Genomic DNA, 18880 nt, shown 5'->3' with positions numbered 1-18880 from the left:
TTATGTAATATTGTTGTATTAAAAAAAAAAAAAAGGAACTTTAACGAAAAACTTCTGGTATTGTTCACTTTAATGAAAAACCACATTTTTACATTAAAAAATTAATCCATGTACTATTCACTTTACCCTTTATTTTGTCCTTATTGTTAAAACTGAAAGTTTTCAAACATTTTTCATTAGTTTTCCTTAAAATAAAAAACAAAAAGATTTAGTTTAATTTTGATTACAAATAGGACTAGAATGATCAATGTCAATAAAACTAGATAATTTTGCTTTAGATTAGGGTTTTTTTTTTTTTTTTTTTCTTTTTTTACACAAAAAAGTAACAAAATTTTTAATTGTAGGTGGAAATTCAAGGTTTCAAACATGTCGAAGAAAATTATTAGTACATGGAACCGTGTCTTGTTAATTTTATGCTGCTGACTTTAATGAAATATTTCCTAAAGGATTAGGTTCCATAAACTTATCCTCACGCAATAAGAGCTATAGGTAAATTTATTGAAATCATGATAAGACAGCTAAATTAATAGCTTAGATTGAATTAACAACATGATTATAGTTTCAAGTATAGTATGCATGCAATTGAAACATATATCAAAGATTATGTTAGATTAATTGCTATTTACAAATTTACAATCACAAAGACAAGTACAAAATGCAATTGTAACATACATCAAACAGTAAATGTTCCGAACCATGCATACCCTCACTTGACTATATCACTTGTGAGCGCTTTTGAAACCCTCCTGCTTTCTTGTCCCTTAGTTGCATTCTACCCCTCTCAAATTCCCTTGTAATCTTGGTTGGGCAATCCAACCTACAAAAATGTTTGTTAAGCAAAACTCACATCATTGGTGTCAAACTGTGATATTAATACTTTTACCTATACAACATGAATACAATCAGAACAACAACCATTGCTTGACAGCCACAGAGCAATTTATTTCCTTTCATTTCTAAATCTTCTGAACTCCAAATAACATTGCTTATGAGAGACATTTAGTTTTCTCCAATATCTTATTTGGTTTTATTTCAGTTAGTTTGTTATAAAATTCACGTCATTGAAACCCTTGGATCATTTATCCAAATATTTTGTTATTATAACAAAAAAAAAAAAAAAAAACCAGTTAGAGATGAATTCAACGAGATATGAACAAGCAACATTCATTCAAATAACGTGTTAACAATCATGCCCTTCTCACACCTATAAAAACATTCTTCTTGTTTGTGAAAAAAGAAGAAACCTTGTGTGAGGGAATTTTTGTTGTTGTTGTAGCTGATCGACGAAAATGAATAACTCGTTTCTTGTAACGAACATGAAGTATCATTGCTATAACAATTCTCACCTATATCATATAGTAAGGGCACAATGCAACTAATTATGCAGCTTAAACATATTTAGACTTTAAAGGTTAAACAAATTGGTAAACTTTTCACTCCACCAGCTAAAATTTAACTGGTATTGCTGGACTTGCGCAAATTTAGAACTCAAAAATGCTCTACTACAAGAATTATATGCTTCCATGCTTAAATCGAATTTAAGAACTTTAAGGATGAGAGAAACCGTGAAATTTAAATTTATAGAGAGACAACCTAACAAATAATGGACTCCAAACTACAAAATTGAAAAATACTTGCAACGCAAATTGCTCCTCATCATAACTCTCATCTTATTAAGGGTACAGTGCTATAAGTAAATTGAACCCAAACGAGCCCGTTCGTGAAAAACAGTTTCACTTCTCCTGAAACTTTCACTCTTCATATTGTATAGAAGCACAGGCAGGGTTCTACGCTCAACCGTGAAGATTAGAGGAGGAGCTCATCTGTGTGAATGATACAAAAAGGAACAACGATGGTCTCATTAACCCAGTCCTGAGTTTGGTAGTCCTTTTTTTTTTTTTTTTTTTGGTAAAGCGTTTGGTAGTCCTTTAAAATCCATAACCCCATCGTTTCATGATTCATCATCCTCCTGCCACCTACTAGACCCAAATATCCACACCCCCCACACAAACCAACCCCCCCCCCCACCACAATGGGACTGTTGGAATCCCACATCGGTGGGTGCAAAAGAAAACAATGGGTTTAAATATGATTACTCCACTATAATTAATATCGAGACATTTTGCGATAAAACCTCACACTTGACAAATTGGGTAGGTGATAAAGTGGGGACAATGTTGTTGAAGTGGGGCCAATCGATTTAAAAAAATTCCAACATAGTTTCAAAGCCAAGGTTGGGGCCCATACAAGCCAATGAGTTTGTCACCAAGAAGGAAACAAGACTGAAAAGTTGGCCTCTGAGTTTCATTGAAAACAAGTTTGGACTCTTAACATAGAACCGACCTTTGAGTTTCAATAGCCGGCCAATGTGTGGATCTGAGTTTCAAACGCGTGGATCTCCCTGTGTGAACCACTAAATGGGGTTACATGGGAGTGTTGAAATCCTACATTGGTGGGTGCAAAAGAAATCAAATATCGAGGCATTTTGTGATAAAATATCACACATGAGGGATTGTGCAGGTATCAATTGGTTTAAATATGATTACCACACTCTAATTAATATCGAGGCAAACCACACTCTAATTAATATCGAGGCATTTTGTGATAAAATATCACACATGATAGATTAAGTAGGTGATAATGTGGGGACATTATTGATGTTGTTAGAGTAGAGCCCCCGACCCCGTCGATCTAAAAAAATTCCAACCGGGACTGTGTCCCGTGCATCCAATGTATGGCCCCATTTACGCACATACCTCGGTTGTGAAACAGGAATTTAAGAGGTTCAAAGAGAGATCATTAAGTGCTACCTCTATGTGCCTCCACAAAGTTGTCCCCATTTTAAATATCTTGAAAACAAAATGCACATCTCCCACAGCAGGGATAAGCTTTTTTACTTGGAGAGCTTTATACTCATTTGTAAGAGTGAGGTGACCGAACTGTTGATACACTCTGCAGTGTAGAGATGTTTATTCTAGGTGCGTGCGTTAGACTTCCTTGTTGGTTAATCTGTGTTAGTTAATTTGTAAGGAGAAAAAGTGTGCTGCCTTGTGGATTTGTCCCAGGCCGTGAGAAGGATGTGAGTATGCTTGTTGAAGTTCAAGTGGTGATGAGTGTCAATAAAGGAAGGGTTGCGGGTGAGAGATGGTAGCCTTGAGAGTATCTCGAAGCATGTAATTTGGCTGGGGTTGAGCTCTGGACCGCTTGATGATTCCATTTATATTGTGAATAAAGTTGAGGTTCTACCATAAAACCAATTGACAATATGAGGAGTAGTCCAACCTCTTATTAGCCCTTGCAAGGTTTCTCCTTTCACTAATGTGAGACTCTTTAATTACCTTCACATTCTCACATATTGATCTATATTCTATACTACTTTCTTAGGATGCAAGTTATCCTTGCAGGTTACTAGTCGCAGCTAGTTTTGTATCGGCATATCGATGGTGAATGGGAATTGGAACACTCCTGGTTTTTGTCAGAAGAAGACTAAGAATTAAGTGAGAATGTAGGCTATAGAGTAAGCTGCTTTGGTTTGTTCGCTTATCTCTACAAAAGACAACAAAATGTAACTTCAGTTATGTTTTCATTTTTGTATTGTTCAAAACTTTGAAGAGTAAAACAAGAACAGATAAAACTACTTCTGGTTCTCTATTTGATGCCAATGAATCAAGATATTATTACCTTTCTTTCCTTTTGTTTTTGTTTTGAAAAGAAAGAGTATGATATTTATTAAAGTAGTGAATGAATAAGTACACAGGAGGATATGGTGCCTTCATATGGGTCTCGATAAAAACCTTGACCGGGATGCATATGAAAAAAAGGATAGAGGTGATGTTTAGGATATTCTCGTTATTTCTTGCAACTAGGGTACCAGAAGCCATTTACTCCACCAACACCTACACCTTAAGCTAGATGAAAGTAGATGTAGGTGGCAAATCGTTAGTTTTGTACCAATTACCACGATATACATGAACTTTGGGTGGTTATGTTCGGGTAGTATTTTTGCAATTTTCCTATTTCCTTCTATATTTAGTTTGAGTGAGTTAGTGTGTAATCATACATTCATCCACAGTGGCGGAGCTGGCTTAAAGAATCTGGAAAAACAGTGGTGCAAACGTTGAGTTGTTCATTCGAAAACACATTGATTTTACTTTGCATTTGTTTGCTCTCAACTTTTTGCTTTGTCTACTTTCTAACTCTAATACCATTTCCTTACTGTATCTTAGCTAATTGGACACCAAGGCTTCCACTTCGTTGGGAAGTTCTACATTCATATTTTATAAACGACAATTGTTGAATAAAATGTTAAAACACTGAACCTTAATTAGCTTAGGTCCTCTTTTTCTTCAAATGCATTCTTTTTAACAGATGAACAAAATTGCAACTCAAAAGAAAAATATTGAATTGAAGCTTGAGGATGAAATAGTCATCTCACCTTAAAGGGACAATACAGTCATCATAATGAGCAAGTAACTTCAACCGAATATCATTAGGAAGTATCAATTCTGGAAAAACACCTTCACTTCTAAAACTTCTACTCTTCAAATTGTAAAAAAGCACCCTCGCTTCTGACGAATCTTGCCGGAGTAATCTTGAAGATTGGAGGAGGAGGAGCTCACCGGTGTGAATTGTATAGAAAGGAACAAGGTACCCTAACTCCCTCCAACTAAACGGAAAGGTATTAGTTTCCTTAACCCACACCTGGTTTTGGTAGTCCTTCAAAATCCATAATTCCATTGTATTCATCTGCCTCAACTGTTTGTCACCTATTAGGGCCAAACACCCTTCCATTTCAAATATGTTCCCAAGCTTATCGTTAATACCATGAATTCTGTAATCGTAGTCTTCAGGGAGTGGGATGGGATGGCTCTGAATCTCTTATCTTTAAGGTCGAAAACTGAGATAATATTTTGTGTTGAGTCATGCATCCAATGTTAAAAAAATTCTCACCTATATCATATAGTAAGGGCACAATGCAGCTTAAACATGTTTAGACTTTAAATTAAAGAAATTGGAAAACTTTTCACTCGACCAACTAAAATTTAACTGGTATTGGTGGACTTGCGCAAATTTAGAACTAAAGAAATGCTGTACTACAAGAATTATATGCTTCCATGCTTAAATCGAATTTAATAACTTTAAGGATGAGAGAAACCGAGAAATTTAAATGTATAATGAGGACAACCTAACAAATAATGGACTCCAAACCACAAAATTGAAACATACTTGCAACGCAAATTGCTCCTCATAACCACTGGCGGAGCCAGGTTAAGGGCTGCCATGGGCTATAGCCCAGGTGGCTTCTCGAGAAAAATAAAATTTTACATGTAATTTTGATTGATTTTCGAATGTAGCCCACCATATATTTAGTCACTAATTCAAATTCTCTAGGTTTAACTATATAAAATTATATAATACAGTTTACAAACCATTTTTTTTTCTTAAATTATTTTTCTCATCGCTTCTTGTACATGTACAAGTTTGGATTTGTTTAATTTTAACACATATTTGTTTAATCACAAATTTTTTTACTCACCTTGTGAAATTTTTTTAAGCTAGCTGATACTATGAAAAATACGGTATCAAATATCTTTATTTATAAAGATTTAAATTTTAAGCTAGTCCATCCGGTAAAAATTTTCTAGCTTTGTTATTGCTCATAACTCTCATCTTATTAAGGGTACAATGCTATCCTCATAACTAGTAAGTTACTTGAACCCAAACGAGCCCATTCGTGGAAAACAATTTCACTTCTCCTGAAACTTTCACTCTTCATATTGTATAGAATCACCCCCATATGGTTCTGTCTGCTCAACCGTGAAGATTGGAGGAGGAGCTCATCCGTGTGAATGATACAAAAAGGAACAGCGTACTCTGACTCCGCCCAACTAGGAAAAACGATGGTCTCATGAACCCAGTCCTGCGTTTGGTAGTCCTTTAAAATCCATAACCCCATCGTTTCATGATTCATCATCCTCCTGCCACCTACTAGACCCAAATATCCACCCACCCCAACTATATTTCCCACAGTAACTAACACTACGCGTAAAACAAGTATAATATTCAGGAAGTGGGATCAATATTCTCATCTCCATTGTCGAAAGCCACAATGGGACTGTGTCCCGTGCATCTAATGTATGGCCCCATTTAAGCACATACTTCGCTTGTGAAACAGGAATTTAAGAGGTTCAAAAGAGAGATCGTTAAGGTCTGCCTCTAAGTGCCTCCATAAACTTGTCCCCATTTTAAATATCTTGAAAATAAAATGCACATCTCCCACAGCAGGGATAAGCTTTTTTACTCGGAGAACTTTATACTCATTTGTAAGAGGATTGAACCCGAAATGGAGTGTAACATGTGCTGTGCAGGACACGCGTGAAGTGTGGGGAAGAGATATAGACTCTCGTGTGCGGGGGTTAAATATGCATACAGGGTGGTTTAGATCTGTTTGATTGGGAGGTGAGGTGACCGAACTGTTGAAACACTGTGCAGTGTAGAGACATTTATTCTAGGTGCGTGTGTTAGACTTGCTTGTTGGTTAATTTGTAAGGAGAAGAAGTGTGCTGCCTTGTGGGTTTGTCCCCGGTCGTGAGAAGGATGTGAGTGTGCTTGTTGAAGCCCAAGTGGTGATGAGTGTCAATAAAGGAAGGGTTGTGGGTGAGAGAGGACCAAGACTTACATACGCAGTTGAATCGCATCAAAGACTTAGATGGTTGCCTTGCGAGTATCTCGAAGCATGTAATTTGGCTGGGGATGAGCTCTGGACCGCTTGATGATTCCATTTATATTGCGAAGAAAGTTGAGGTTCCACCATAAAACCAATTGGCAATATAAGGAGTAACCCAACCTCTTATAACCCCTTGCAATGTTTCTCCTGTTGGAAAATTTAATAATAATATTATTATATTAAATTTATTAATTGAATGAAAATTAGAAGTGAAATCTTTTGGTAAAGAGATGTGTCTACTCAAATGAAGAGTTGCAACTTTTTACTCTTCATGAATAGTCACATGCTTTCCAAAGAGGTATCTTTTGTTGGAAAAATAGGGTCTAGTTGCTATATTAAATTACATGAAAAATCAAGAAATAATTTCTGCAATTATATATCAAAGTAATGCATGCACATGAGTAACTAATGCTAAATGTGTTAGAGTATGAGTGTGATTCTCACAGTTTAGTAATAATCATTGTTATTTCAGATTGGTATAAAGAGGTCTTAATGTGTTTATAAGAGTTAATTCAACTTTCGTTTGGATTGAAACTCTACTGTTGGGTTGAGAATAGAACTCATACTTGTACAATGATTTGGTCTTGTATTCCTTGTAGGATTATTATAGGGTAATCCAGATTTTGTAGTATAAAAACACAAGCCCCTGCTCTCACAAAGATACGCTCTTATTGTTCCAAATACCTATAACTTGGAGAGCATTGAGTTTTGTAGAGAGGAGAAGGTTGTGTGTAGAGGGTGTCTTGGTATGCGTCCATGTGATAGTTGAAGAAGATGGAGAACTCGGATTGCGCACGTAGTGCCACGGCTTGGTGCTTTACGTGTCTTACTGTATTCTTGAACCCAGTTCCTTTTGGCAACAAAATAGTTTTCTAGTGCAGCAAAGGTTGCGGTGTTCATGGTTGTGACACCATCCGCGTGGCTCTTGCTTCCGCTGATCTTGGTCATGGTTGGACCGTCACCAAAAATCACAACATTGGTCATTTGCTTTTCAACGATGACAGTCATCTCGGAAACCCCTCGTCCTTTGGCTTAATGGAATAGCACCATCTGCTGTCTTCTAACAGCACACATGGGAAAGACTTCGTGAAGCAGTCTATAGGTATGTGTTGCAGATATCACTTCAATATCTGCATATGTAGAACATATTTGATGTGTTGGTTGTGTTTAGTTGGTAAATTCTTGTGTTCTTGGCTAAGTATATTAACATAAAGCCTATGTTTATTCTTACAAAATGAACATGACATAATGGATTAGAAAACCTAGAAAATACGGTCGAGGTTAGTGTTGGATACTTTGTCCTTAAGACAAGTTTACGCTCCGTTGATCGGCACATGTTTCCCAAGATACAACGACTACGTCCTTGTAATAGTAGCACTCCAAATCAGAAGGCTCCATGAACCACGATTGTGTTGAAAACTCTTTCATATTAACTCAATGAGACACTCTAATATTTAGTGCACTATAGGTTTGATCATGTAAAACAATGAAAAGTTATTTTGTGATTATAGGGGGCTTTCCTATTTATAGAATGTGAGATACCTCTTTGGAAAGCATGTGACTATTCATGAAGAGTCAAAAGTTGCAACTCTTCATTTTGAGTAGACACATCTTTCTACCAAAAGGCTCAACTTCTAATTTTCATTCAATTAATAAATTTAATATAATAATATTATTATTAAATTTTCCAACATCTCCTTCACCAATGTGGGACTCTTTAATTACCTTCACATTCTCACATATTGATCTATATTCTATACTACTTTCTTAGGATGCAAGTTATCCTTGCATGTTACTAGTCGCAGCTAGTTTTGTATCGGCATATCGATGGTGAATGGGAATTGGAACACTCCTGGTTTTTATCAGAAGAAGACTAAGAATTAAGTGAGAATGTAGGCTATAGAGTAAGCTGCTTTGGTTTGTTTGCTTGTCTCTAAAAAAGACAACAAAATGTAACTTCAGCTATGTTTTCATTTTTGTTGAATTGTTCAAAACTTTGAAGAGTAAAACAAGAACATATAAAACTACTTCTGATTCTCTATTTGATGCCAATGAATCAAGATATTTTTTCTTTCCTTTTGTTTTTTCTTTGAAAAGAAAGAGTACGATATTTATTAAAGTAGCGAATGAATAAGTACACAGGAGGATATGGTGCCTTTATATGGGTCTCGATAAAAACCTTGACGGAGATGCATATGAAAAAAAAAAAAAAAAGGAATAGAGGTGTGTTTAGGATATTCTCGTTATTTCTTCCGACTAGGGTACCAGAAGCCATTTGCTCCACCAACACCTACACCTTAAGCTAGATGAGAGTAGACGTAGGTGGCAAATTGTTAGTTTTGTACCAATTACCACGACGTAAATGAACTTTGGGTGGTTATGTTCGGGTAGTATTTTTGCTGTTTTCCTATTTCCTTTTATATTGTGTGTAATCATACTTTCATCCACAGTGGCGGAGCTCGCTTAAAGAATGACAGCGGTACAAACGTTCAGTTGTTCATTCGAAAACCACATGGATTTTACTTTGCATTTGTTTGCTCTCAATTTTTGGCTTTGGTCTAATTGCTAACTCTAATACCATTACGTTACTGTATCTTAACTAATTGGACACCAAAGCTTCCACTTTGTTGGGAAGTTCTACATTCATAATTCATAAACGACAATTGTTGAACAAAATGTTAAAACACCGAACCTTAGGTCCTCTTTTTCTTCAAATGCATTCTTTTTAACAGATGAACAAAGTTGCAACTCAAAAGAAAAATATTGAATTGAAGTGAGGATGAAATAAGTCATCTCACCTTAAAGGGACAATACAGTCATCATAATGAGCAAGTAACTTCAACCGAATATCATTAGGAAGTATCGATTCTGGAAAAACACTTTCACTTCTAAAACTTCTACTCTTCAAATTGTAAAAAAGCACCCTCGCTTCTGACGAATCTTGTCGGAGTAATCTTGAAGATTGGAGGAGGAGGAGCTCACCGGTGTGAATTGTATAGAAAGGAACAGGGTACACTAACTCTCTCCAACTAAACGGAAAGGTGATAGTTTCCTTAACCCACACCTGGTTTTGGTAGTCCTTCAAAATCCATAATTCCATTGTATTCATCTGCCTCAACTGTTTGTCACCTATTAGAGCCAAACACCCTTCCATTTCAAATATGTTCCCAAGCTTATCGTTAATACCATGAATTCTGCAATCGTAGTCTTCAGGGAGTGGGATGGCTCTGAATCTCTCATCTTTAAGGTCGAAAACCGCGATAATATTTTGTGTTGAGTCATGCATCCAATGTATGGCTCCATAGACGCACACACTTCTCCTTTCAAACTGGCACTTCAGCGGATCAAATGGGAGATCGTGAATGTCTGCCTCTATCCGTCTCCATGAACTTGTACCTAGTTTGAAAATCTTGACCATGAAACTCATGTCCCTTGTCGAATTTAGAGGCTGAAACCTTTTCACCTGAAGGACCTTATACTCGTTCGTGTGAGAACTGAACCCAAAGTGGTGCGTAACACGGATGGTGCGGTACGCAGGTAAATCATGAGGAAGAACTATACACTCTCGGGTGCACGGATTGAATATTCGAACAGGATGGTTGTGATCGGTTTGATTGGGAAACAAGTTGTCAGAAAGGTAAAGACAGACTAAGCCGTTGATACTCAGTGCTTCGTAGAGACGTTCAACATTCTTACCTGGCGGTGTTGGAAGTTTTAGAAGGTGGGTGACAAGAGTTGGACTTCCTTCTTGGTTGATTTGTACAGAAAAGAAGTGTTGCTGCCTCGCAGATTCGTCCCAGGTGGTGAGGAGGAGGTGACTGTGCTTGTTGCGGTAGAATTTTCGATGGGCATTGACAAAGGAAGGGCTGCGGATGAGAGAAGACCAAGACTTGCATACGGATTTGAAGCGCATCAGAGACTTCGCGGATATCCTCGAAAGTATCTGAAAGCCAATAATTTCGCTCGGCAGCTCTGAATCCGTTTCCATGAATCTCTACTAGCTTCATGGGAGATTATCCTTACTAATCAACTAGTTTTGTAGAGTTAATGGTCATTGTTTAACCATCAGAAGGCAACCAAAAGGTCAACAGTCTTTAAATAATCGACAAATCCTAAGTTTGAATTCATGGCCATATGTTGAATAAAATTTTCTGGCTGATTTGACTTTTAGAAGGCAACACCTACACGTTTCTCTTCTGTTTTCCAAGAAACATCAAACGATGGCTAACCTTTCACCAAACCGATTCAAAATTAACGGCTGTTTCTAGACTTCGATTATTTGAAAGGTAGCAGTATATATATACAAGATTCTTGACAAATTGTAATTTACGTGTAAAATCCAAAGAATAAGAACAGTAGAAAACTGCGAACTTCGTACCTGAGACTTCTGTAAAGAACAAGTCATTCATAGTATTTTCATTAAATCAAAGTATATACAAGAAAGTAGAAAGCGAAATGATTACCTTCAGAAGCCCCTCCCTGTAATGAGGAATAACAAAAGTCAGAAAGGCTTTGTTCTCTTCTTTCGGTAAAACATTCAAACGCTGTCAAAACTTTTGCCATGAAATCAAGCTTTATGTGGGTAAAAAAAAGTTTAAATCATTTTTCTGATTTTTACCATGCCAACAGAGCTTCGAGCAGAATATCTTACAAGACAATTTACAATCTTTTATCATCTGTATAGATTTCATCCCAGAATTTCTTTATCAATGAACTAAAATAATGACACTATTACCATCCCCGCCCGTCGCTGGTGTGATGCCAGTTATGTTGGTATTCACAAGAGTTTACTAACTCAATACCAAAATATGTGGGTGATAAGTTTACAAACTCTATCACACCTCTCACTTTCACTCTTAATAAAATTGGACAAAGAAATAGAGAAAGGAGGGAAGCAACAAGCTTTGGTAAAACACTTGGACTTTGATATATGAAAGAAGTAGCAAGCTTGGTGATAACAAACACTTTGAAATATTAGAAGAGTTTACAACTCTTAAAGCTTACAAGCTGAAAATGAGAATGGAAATGGGATTTGGATGGGATGATTTAAGCTTAGCAAGATGGCCTATTTATACAAAACAGAAATTGATAAACAATGCAACAACACATGCAATGAATGGGGTGTTTAACTTCTTTACACCCTTTAAAACACATGCAAGAACTTTGGACAGTCTAGCACACATATGCAGCTATCTTTCCAGCTCGCAATCAACACTCTTTCGGCTAATACACAGCAGCACACTGCTGTCTTCCTGCTAGCACATCACGTGGCAGCACACTTGCTGTCTTTCATCACCATTTCAGCTAGCACATGGAGGAAACTTTAGTCTTTGTAGTTGCAGCATGTGTGGATACAACCTGTAAAGAAACTAACAGCTAGAAGCAACCTTTTACAACTTGTTTTTATTTGAATTTCCAACATGCCCCCTCAAATCAAAACGCCTTCATGCCTAGCATTTCACGCAATAACCGGAATGATTCAACTGGTAGTGGTTTAGTGAAGATGTCAGCCACTTGTTCCTTTGTGTGATAATAGACAAGCTCAATTGTCTTTTGCTTCACATGGTCCCTTAGAAAATGGAACCTGGTATCAATGTGCTTGCTCCTTCCATGTTGAACAGGATTCTTTGCAAGTTTGATTGCAGACACGTTATCCACATGAATCACAGTCGATTTCACTTGTGGATGACGCACTGACTTCAACAGATTTCTTAACCAAATTGCCTCACACACGGTTGAGGCTACAGCAACATACTCGGCTTCACATGATGACAAAGCAACAATTGATTGCTTCTTTGAAGTCCATGAGAAAGCTGTTGATCCTAGAAAAAACACATAGCCAGTTGTGCTTTTCCTTTCATCTTGGTCACCTCCCCAATCACTATCTGAATAACCAAATAATTTTGCATCTTCACCAAAATTATAAAATAGACCATAGTTTAGAGTACCTCTTATGTACCTCAAAATTCTCTTGGCGGCCAGCCAATGAGACTCCCTTGGTGTTTCCATGTATCGACTCACGAGTCCAACACCATAAACTATATCAGGTCTTGTGATTGTAAGGTACCTTAGGCTTCCAACCAAGCTTTTGTACACGGTTGAGTTTACAAACTCACCTTCTCCTTCCTTGGACAGCTTCAATCCAGTTGCAGCTGGAGTGTTGACAATGTTGCACTTGTCCATATTGAATTTCTCCAATATATCTCTCATGTACTTTTGTTGAGAGATGTAGATACCGTCACTTCCTTGCTTCACTTCTATGCCAAGAAAGTATGACATTAATCCATTGTCAGTCATCTCGAATTCACTGAACATGGATTGCTTGAACTCACAGAACATTGCTTCATTGTTTCCTGTAAACAACAAGTCATCTACATAGAGACAAATAATTAAGAACTCCCATTTTGCACCATTCTTCATGTAAACTGAATGCTCGTATGGACATTTCTGAAATCCATTTTGGTGAAGGTAGTTATCAATCCTTGAGTTCCAAGCTCGTGGTGCTTGCTTGAGGCCATACAAAGCCTTCTTCAAACGATACACCTTTTCTTCTTCTCCTTGTACTTGCAAGCCTTCCGGTTGTTCCACGTACACTTCTTCCTCAAGAACTCCATTAAGGAAGGCTGACTTGACATCTAATTGATAAATTTTCCATTTATGCTGAGTGGCAAGAGAGATTAGTAATCTTACCGTGTCAAGTCTTGCAACTGGAGTATAGACTTCATCATAGTCCACTCCATACTTCTGTTTGTAGCCCTTTGCTACAAGCCTTGATTTGTACCGATCTACACTCCCATCTGCAGTGCGTTTGATCTTGTACACCCACTTAACACCAATAGCCTTCTGATTTGGTGGAAGCTTTGTCAACTCCCAAGTGTCATTCTTCTCGATGGCATGGATCTCTTCTTCCATGGCTTTCTTCCAACAATTTTCTTCCACAGCTTCATTGAATGAGAGAGGCTCATGGTCTGCATAGAAGCAGAAAAAATTGGTTTCTTCTTCTTCTTGTCCATAAATCTCTGTGAGACTCCTTAACCTCACTGGAGTTGAGGAGCTGCTTTCCTCACTAGATGTAGGACCACTCCTTGCAATTTTGTGCACTAGAGTTGTTGTGATTGTTTGAGTAGGCTGTTGCTCAATAGGTGGTACAACTTCTGGTTCTTCAAAATCAGTGGAGACGATCTTCTCTTTACTGACTTCTTTGTTGTTCCACTTCCATGTCTCTTCCTCACTGAAGATGACATCTCTACTAACCACTAGTTTGCCAGTTAGTGGGTTGTAGAGCTTGTATGCCTTGGACTCTTCACTATAGCCCACAAACACACACTTCTCACCTCTATCATCAAGTTTCCTCCTCTTGGCTTCTGGAACTTGAGCATATGCAACACACCAAAAAATTCTTAGGTGTGTAACATTCGGCTTGTATCCACTCCAAGCCTCTTGTGGTGTCATCCTCTTGACACTCTTTGTTGGACATCGATTCAACAAATAAATCGAACAAGCTATAGCTTCTGCCCATAACTCTTTTGGCAAATTCTTCTCCTTAAGCATGGACCTTGTCATGTCAAGGATGGTTCGATTCTTTCTTTCGGCTATCCCATTTTGCTGTGGGGTATAGGCAGCAGTAAGTTGATGCCTAATTCCTTGCTCCTTGCAGTATGCTTGGAAAGCATTGGAGGTGTACTCTCCACTTCTATCTGATCTCACAGCCACAAGCTTGTAGTTACTTTCAACCTCTGTGAGTGCCTTGAACTCCTTGAAATTTTTTAGGGCAGCTCACTTCTTCTTGAGAAAATAGACCCAAGTCTTTCTACTGAAATCATCAATGAAGGTAATAAAATACCTATTACCTCCATAAGACATGGGATCCAATGGACCACATATATCTGTGTGCACCAACTGCAGTGGTGCCTTTGCTCTCCATGTATCACCAACAGGGAACGATAGTCGTGCTTGCTTGCCAAGCACACAACCTGCACATACTTGGCGTGTGGCTTCAATCTGGGGTAAACCACGAACCATTCCTCCACTTGACAACAACTTTAGGCCATTGAAATGAAGATGGCCAAATCGAAGATGCCATTTCCATGACTCATCTTCCATCACACCGATGTTGCAACTCCCAATCTTTGTGTTCAACTTCAACGGGAACATTCAGTTCTTTGACATTTGAACACGTGCAATAAGTTTTCTCCTTGCATTTCTAAGAGTGAGAAACATATTCTCCATATGTATAATGTACCCTTTCTGGAGCAGTTGACCAATGCTTAGAATGTTGCTCTTCATACCTGGTATGTAGTAGGTATCGGAGATGTATTCTTCTTTACCATCCTTCTGGATGATCTTGATCTTCCCTTTGCCTTCAACTGGCAACTTTGAGGAGTCACCAAGACTTACAGATCCATAGGCCCCATCTTTTAGTTCGGCAAAAAAACTCATTCTTTCCACACATGTGATTGCTTGCACCAGAGTCCAAATACCAAACATCTTGTTGGCTACTGGAATCATGGTGTGCTAGCAAGACTGTAAGTTCTTCATCAGTATTTCCACTTGATTCTGCCATGTTGACATGCTCACCATTTTTATGTGGACATTCATTGGCATAATGTCCATATTGCTTGCAATTGTGACATTGGATATGCGCCTTTCCTCAAGTAGATCTCCACTCTTGAGACTGACCTCGATTTTGTGCATTGCCTCGACCTCTTCCTCGAGCTCGTCCTCGGCTACGGTTAGATGAACTCCCACGACGTGAGTTCCACTGCCCACGACCTCCATTTGGTTTGTCAATATTCAACTTTGACTCCAAAGCTTGCTCTAGCGTTGTGGGGTTTGCATTCTTCTGAATGCGTTACTCGTGAACTAGGAGGGATCCTAGTAGCTCCTCTGCGCTCATCACCTCCAAATCCTTGGATTCCTCAATGGCAGTCACCACATGCTCAAACTTAGATGTGAGTGACCGGAGTATCTTCTCCACAACTCGTACTTCATCGAGTCTCTCGCCATTTCTCCTCATCTGATTTACTATCACAATGAGCCTTGAGTGATAGTCGGAGATGCTCTCCCCTTCATTCATGTGAGCAGTTTCAAAATCTGCTCGAAGTGACTGTAACCTCGCTTTCTTGACTCGATCTACTCCTTTGTAGATTATACTGAGTGTATCCCATACTTGCTTGCTCGTTGTTGCTTCTGCAACCTTCTCGAACGTTGAATCTTCCAAACCCTGGTATAGAAGATACAGCGCCTTTTGGTCCTTCTTTTGTAAGTCCTTGAGAGTGTTCCTTTGATCCGCAGTATATACGGCTTCTTGCTCGGCAGTGGGTACAACATACCCACTACTGACAACTTCCCATAGCTCCTGTGATCCAAACAATGCTTTGAATTGGATGCACCATCTTTCATAATTTTCTTTCTTCAATGTGGGAACTTGGAGTTGCACTAAATTGGACGCCATAGCTACTGCACTTGCCAGAATGGTATTCTGGCTTTGATACCAATTGTTGGTATTCACAAGAGTTTACTAACTCAATACCAAAATATGTGGGTGATAAGTTTACAAACTCTATCACACCTCTCACTTTCACTCTTAATAAAATTGGACAAAGAAATAGAGAAAGGAGGGAAGCAACAAGCTTTGGTAAAACACTTGGACTTTGATATATGAAAGAAGTAGCAAGCTTGGTGATAACAAACACTTTGAAATATTAGAAGAGTTTACAACTCTTAAAGCTTACAAGCTGAAAATGAGAATGGAAATGGGATTTGGATGGGATGATTTAAGCTTAGCAAGATGGCCTATTTATACAAAACAGAAATTGATAAACAATGCAACAACACATGCAATGAATGGGGTGTTTAACTTCTTTACACCCTTTAAAACACATGCAAGAACTTTGGACAGTCTAGCACACATATGCAGCTATCTTTCCAGCTTGCAATCAACACTCTTTCGGCTAATACACAGCAGCACACTGCTGTCTTCCTGCTAGCACATCACATGGCAGCACACTTGCTGTCTTTCATCACCATTTTAGCTAGCACATGGAGGAAACTTTAGTCTTTGTAGTTGCAGCATGTGTGGATACAACCTGTAAAGAAACTAACAGCTAGAAGCAACCTTTTACAGCTTGTTTTTATTTGAATTTCCAACAAGTTAGACAATTAATTGCCGAGGTTTTCCCAGCTCCATTTGGTCCAAGTAAACAAAACAACTGATCCTCGCATAAGTTCAACCATAAATCCTGAAGATTATTCAAAAATATCAATTGCTACTATACTATTTGTAAGAAAAAAATGGACATATATGCTGTGTCTGCAATATATTGTTTGTCTCGAGCATTATAATATGAGTGATGGTTGATGAAAATCTTGATATATAGGAAAAAAGATGCGTGACATAAGAAGAATTGTATGAGACGTCTCAGAATCAGAGTTTCAAATAATTTCGAGCTTCTCCTATTAAATTTTTCATTTGAAGGCCAGACGTATCCGGAAATAGAAAACCCATATCCTGAAGTTTTGATACGCGTGTCTGTCGGAGTTGACTGTATCTCTTGACCAGAAGAAGTATCCAACCATATCGATCAAGTAGCGTATCCGATACTACATTGGATACAGGATGCAACATTGGATTAACATGTCTGTGCATTGTAGGTTATCATTCTAGGCAGCTAAGTGGTGCAAGATGTACTTAGGTAACCTGGTCACAAAGTGCGGAACTAAAGCCAATCCAAACCAGATCAAAGCCATCATGGAAATGAAATTTCTTCGGACTGTGAAGGAAATTCAAAGTCTGACTAGGAGAGCAATCGCCCTTAGTCGATTCCTCTCACGGTCTACTAATAAATGCAAGCCTTTTATACTGCAATAAAGAAAAGCAAGTGTCTACTATGGATTGATGAATGCAAGGTGGATTTTACGAAGCTAAAAGAGTACCTATCTAATCCGCCACTCCTTTCGAAACCCGTACATGGAGAAGATTTTTACTTGTACCTGGTGGTATCAAAGTGTGCAGCCAACGTAGCTCTAATTCGAGAAGACCCGGGGAAGCAAAAGCCGATATATTATCTGTCCAAAGCTCTTCTCGAACCAGATACTACATTTCAAAGATGGAAAAACTTATTCATGTGTTGGTGACGATAGTGAAGAAGTTTTGATCGTACTTTCAATATCTGGTCTTCTATATGACCGAATACCCACTCCGTTTCTATACACAGTCCAGATGCTTCTTCCAAAATTAATAAGTAGGTCGGCGAGCTAGGGCAACATGAAATCATTTGTTGGCCTAAGATGGCAATCAAGGCCCAAGTACTTGCAGACTTCGTAAAAGAATTCACCTCGGCTAAGCAAGATGCCTCATCCTTCACGGATCAGCGGAAAACGCCTGAGATCCTCGTCTCTGGAAACTCTACGTGGACGGATCGTCAAATGTGAACGGAGCAGGATCATGAATGGTCTTGATGATGCATGATGGATTTATACTTAAACAAGTCTTGAAGCTCAAATTTCGAGCAAGTAACAACGAGGCAGCATATGAAGCACTGTTCGCCAGACTTAGGGCAGCATAAGAACTCCAAGTCAAAAACTTTCCAATTCATTGCGATTCGACTTTGATCGTCAACCAAGTCAAAAGAGATTATGTTCCTTACTATCAGACTATGAGGCTATATTTGGTCAAGGCCAAGGGACTACTTGAAGGAATTGAGAAACACAAAATTCAACAAGTCCCACAAAATGTAATAGCCATGCCGATGCACTAGCAACCATCGCATCCATTGTGGACTGCTTATTCCGATGAACAATTTCCTTTAAGTACCTCGCCACCCCAAGTGTTCATGAACCAGAGCTAGACGTGATTACTACTATCAGTACAAGATAACTAGATAGACGTGATCATCGGCTACATCCAAGATGAGAAACTTCCTGAAGATCACCGTTTAGCTAGCCAAGAAATTGGTCTAAAGGGTTCAACATACAACGTCATTCGTGGAAGACTTTACTTGAAAAGTTTCAAGTGCCTTACTATAACAAGATTAATGACTTAAGTAAAGCAATATTTAACAAATTGTGTAAACACATGTTTATTATCAAAGTCCCATGAATAGAGCAAAAAGAGTACGATTCTTGGGGGAGACACACCTTCACCCTTATGTC

General features: G+C 38.3%; 1 protein-coding gene and 1 pseudogene across 1 annotated transcript; both read right to left on the bottom strand.

The window, feature by feature from the left end:
- Window positions 1–4378: 4378 nt before the first annotated feature.
- Window positions 4379–6782, bottom strand: LOC137714979 (F-box protein At1g30790-like; annotated as a pseudogene).
- Window positions 6783–9471: 2689 nt separating this feature from the next.
- Window positions 9472–10852, bottom strand: LOC137716567 (F-box protein At1g30790-like). Its single transcript, XM_068456020.2, has one exon. The coding sequence runs from the start codon at window positions 10713–10715 to the stop codon at window positions 9522–9524; it is 1194 nt and encodes a 397-aa protein (XP_068312121.1). The 5' UTR covers window positions 10716–10852; the 3' UTR covers window positions 9472–9521.
- Window positions 10853–18880: the final 8028 nt, after the last annotated feature.

This window comes from Pyrus communis, chromosome 3, assembly GCF_041283825.1.
Source record: "Pyrus communis isolate YQ-2024b chromosome 3, ASM4128382v1, whole genome shotgun sequence".
NCBI lineage: Eukaryota > Viridiplantae > Streptophyta > Magnoliopsida > Rosales > Rosaceae > Pyrus > Pyrus communis.
The sequence above is the reverse complement of the archived record's forward strand: the minus strand, read 5'-3'. Positions and strand labels throughout refer to the sequence as shown.

Excerpts from the sequence above, each read along its gene's own strand:
- LOC137716567 (XM_068456020.2), bottom strand. The coding sequence starts at position 10,715 with ATGGAAACGGATTCAGAGCTGCCGAGCGAAATTATTGGCTTTCAGATA.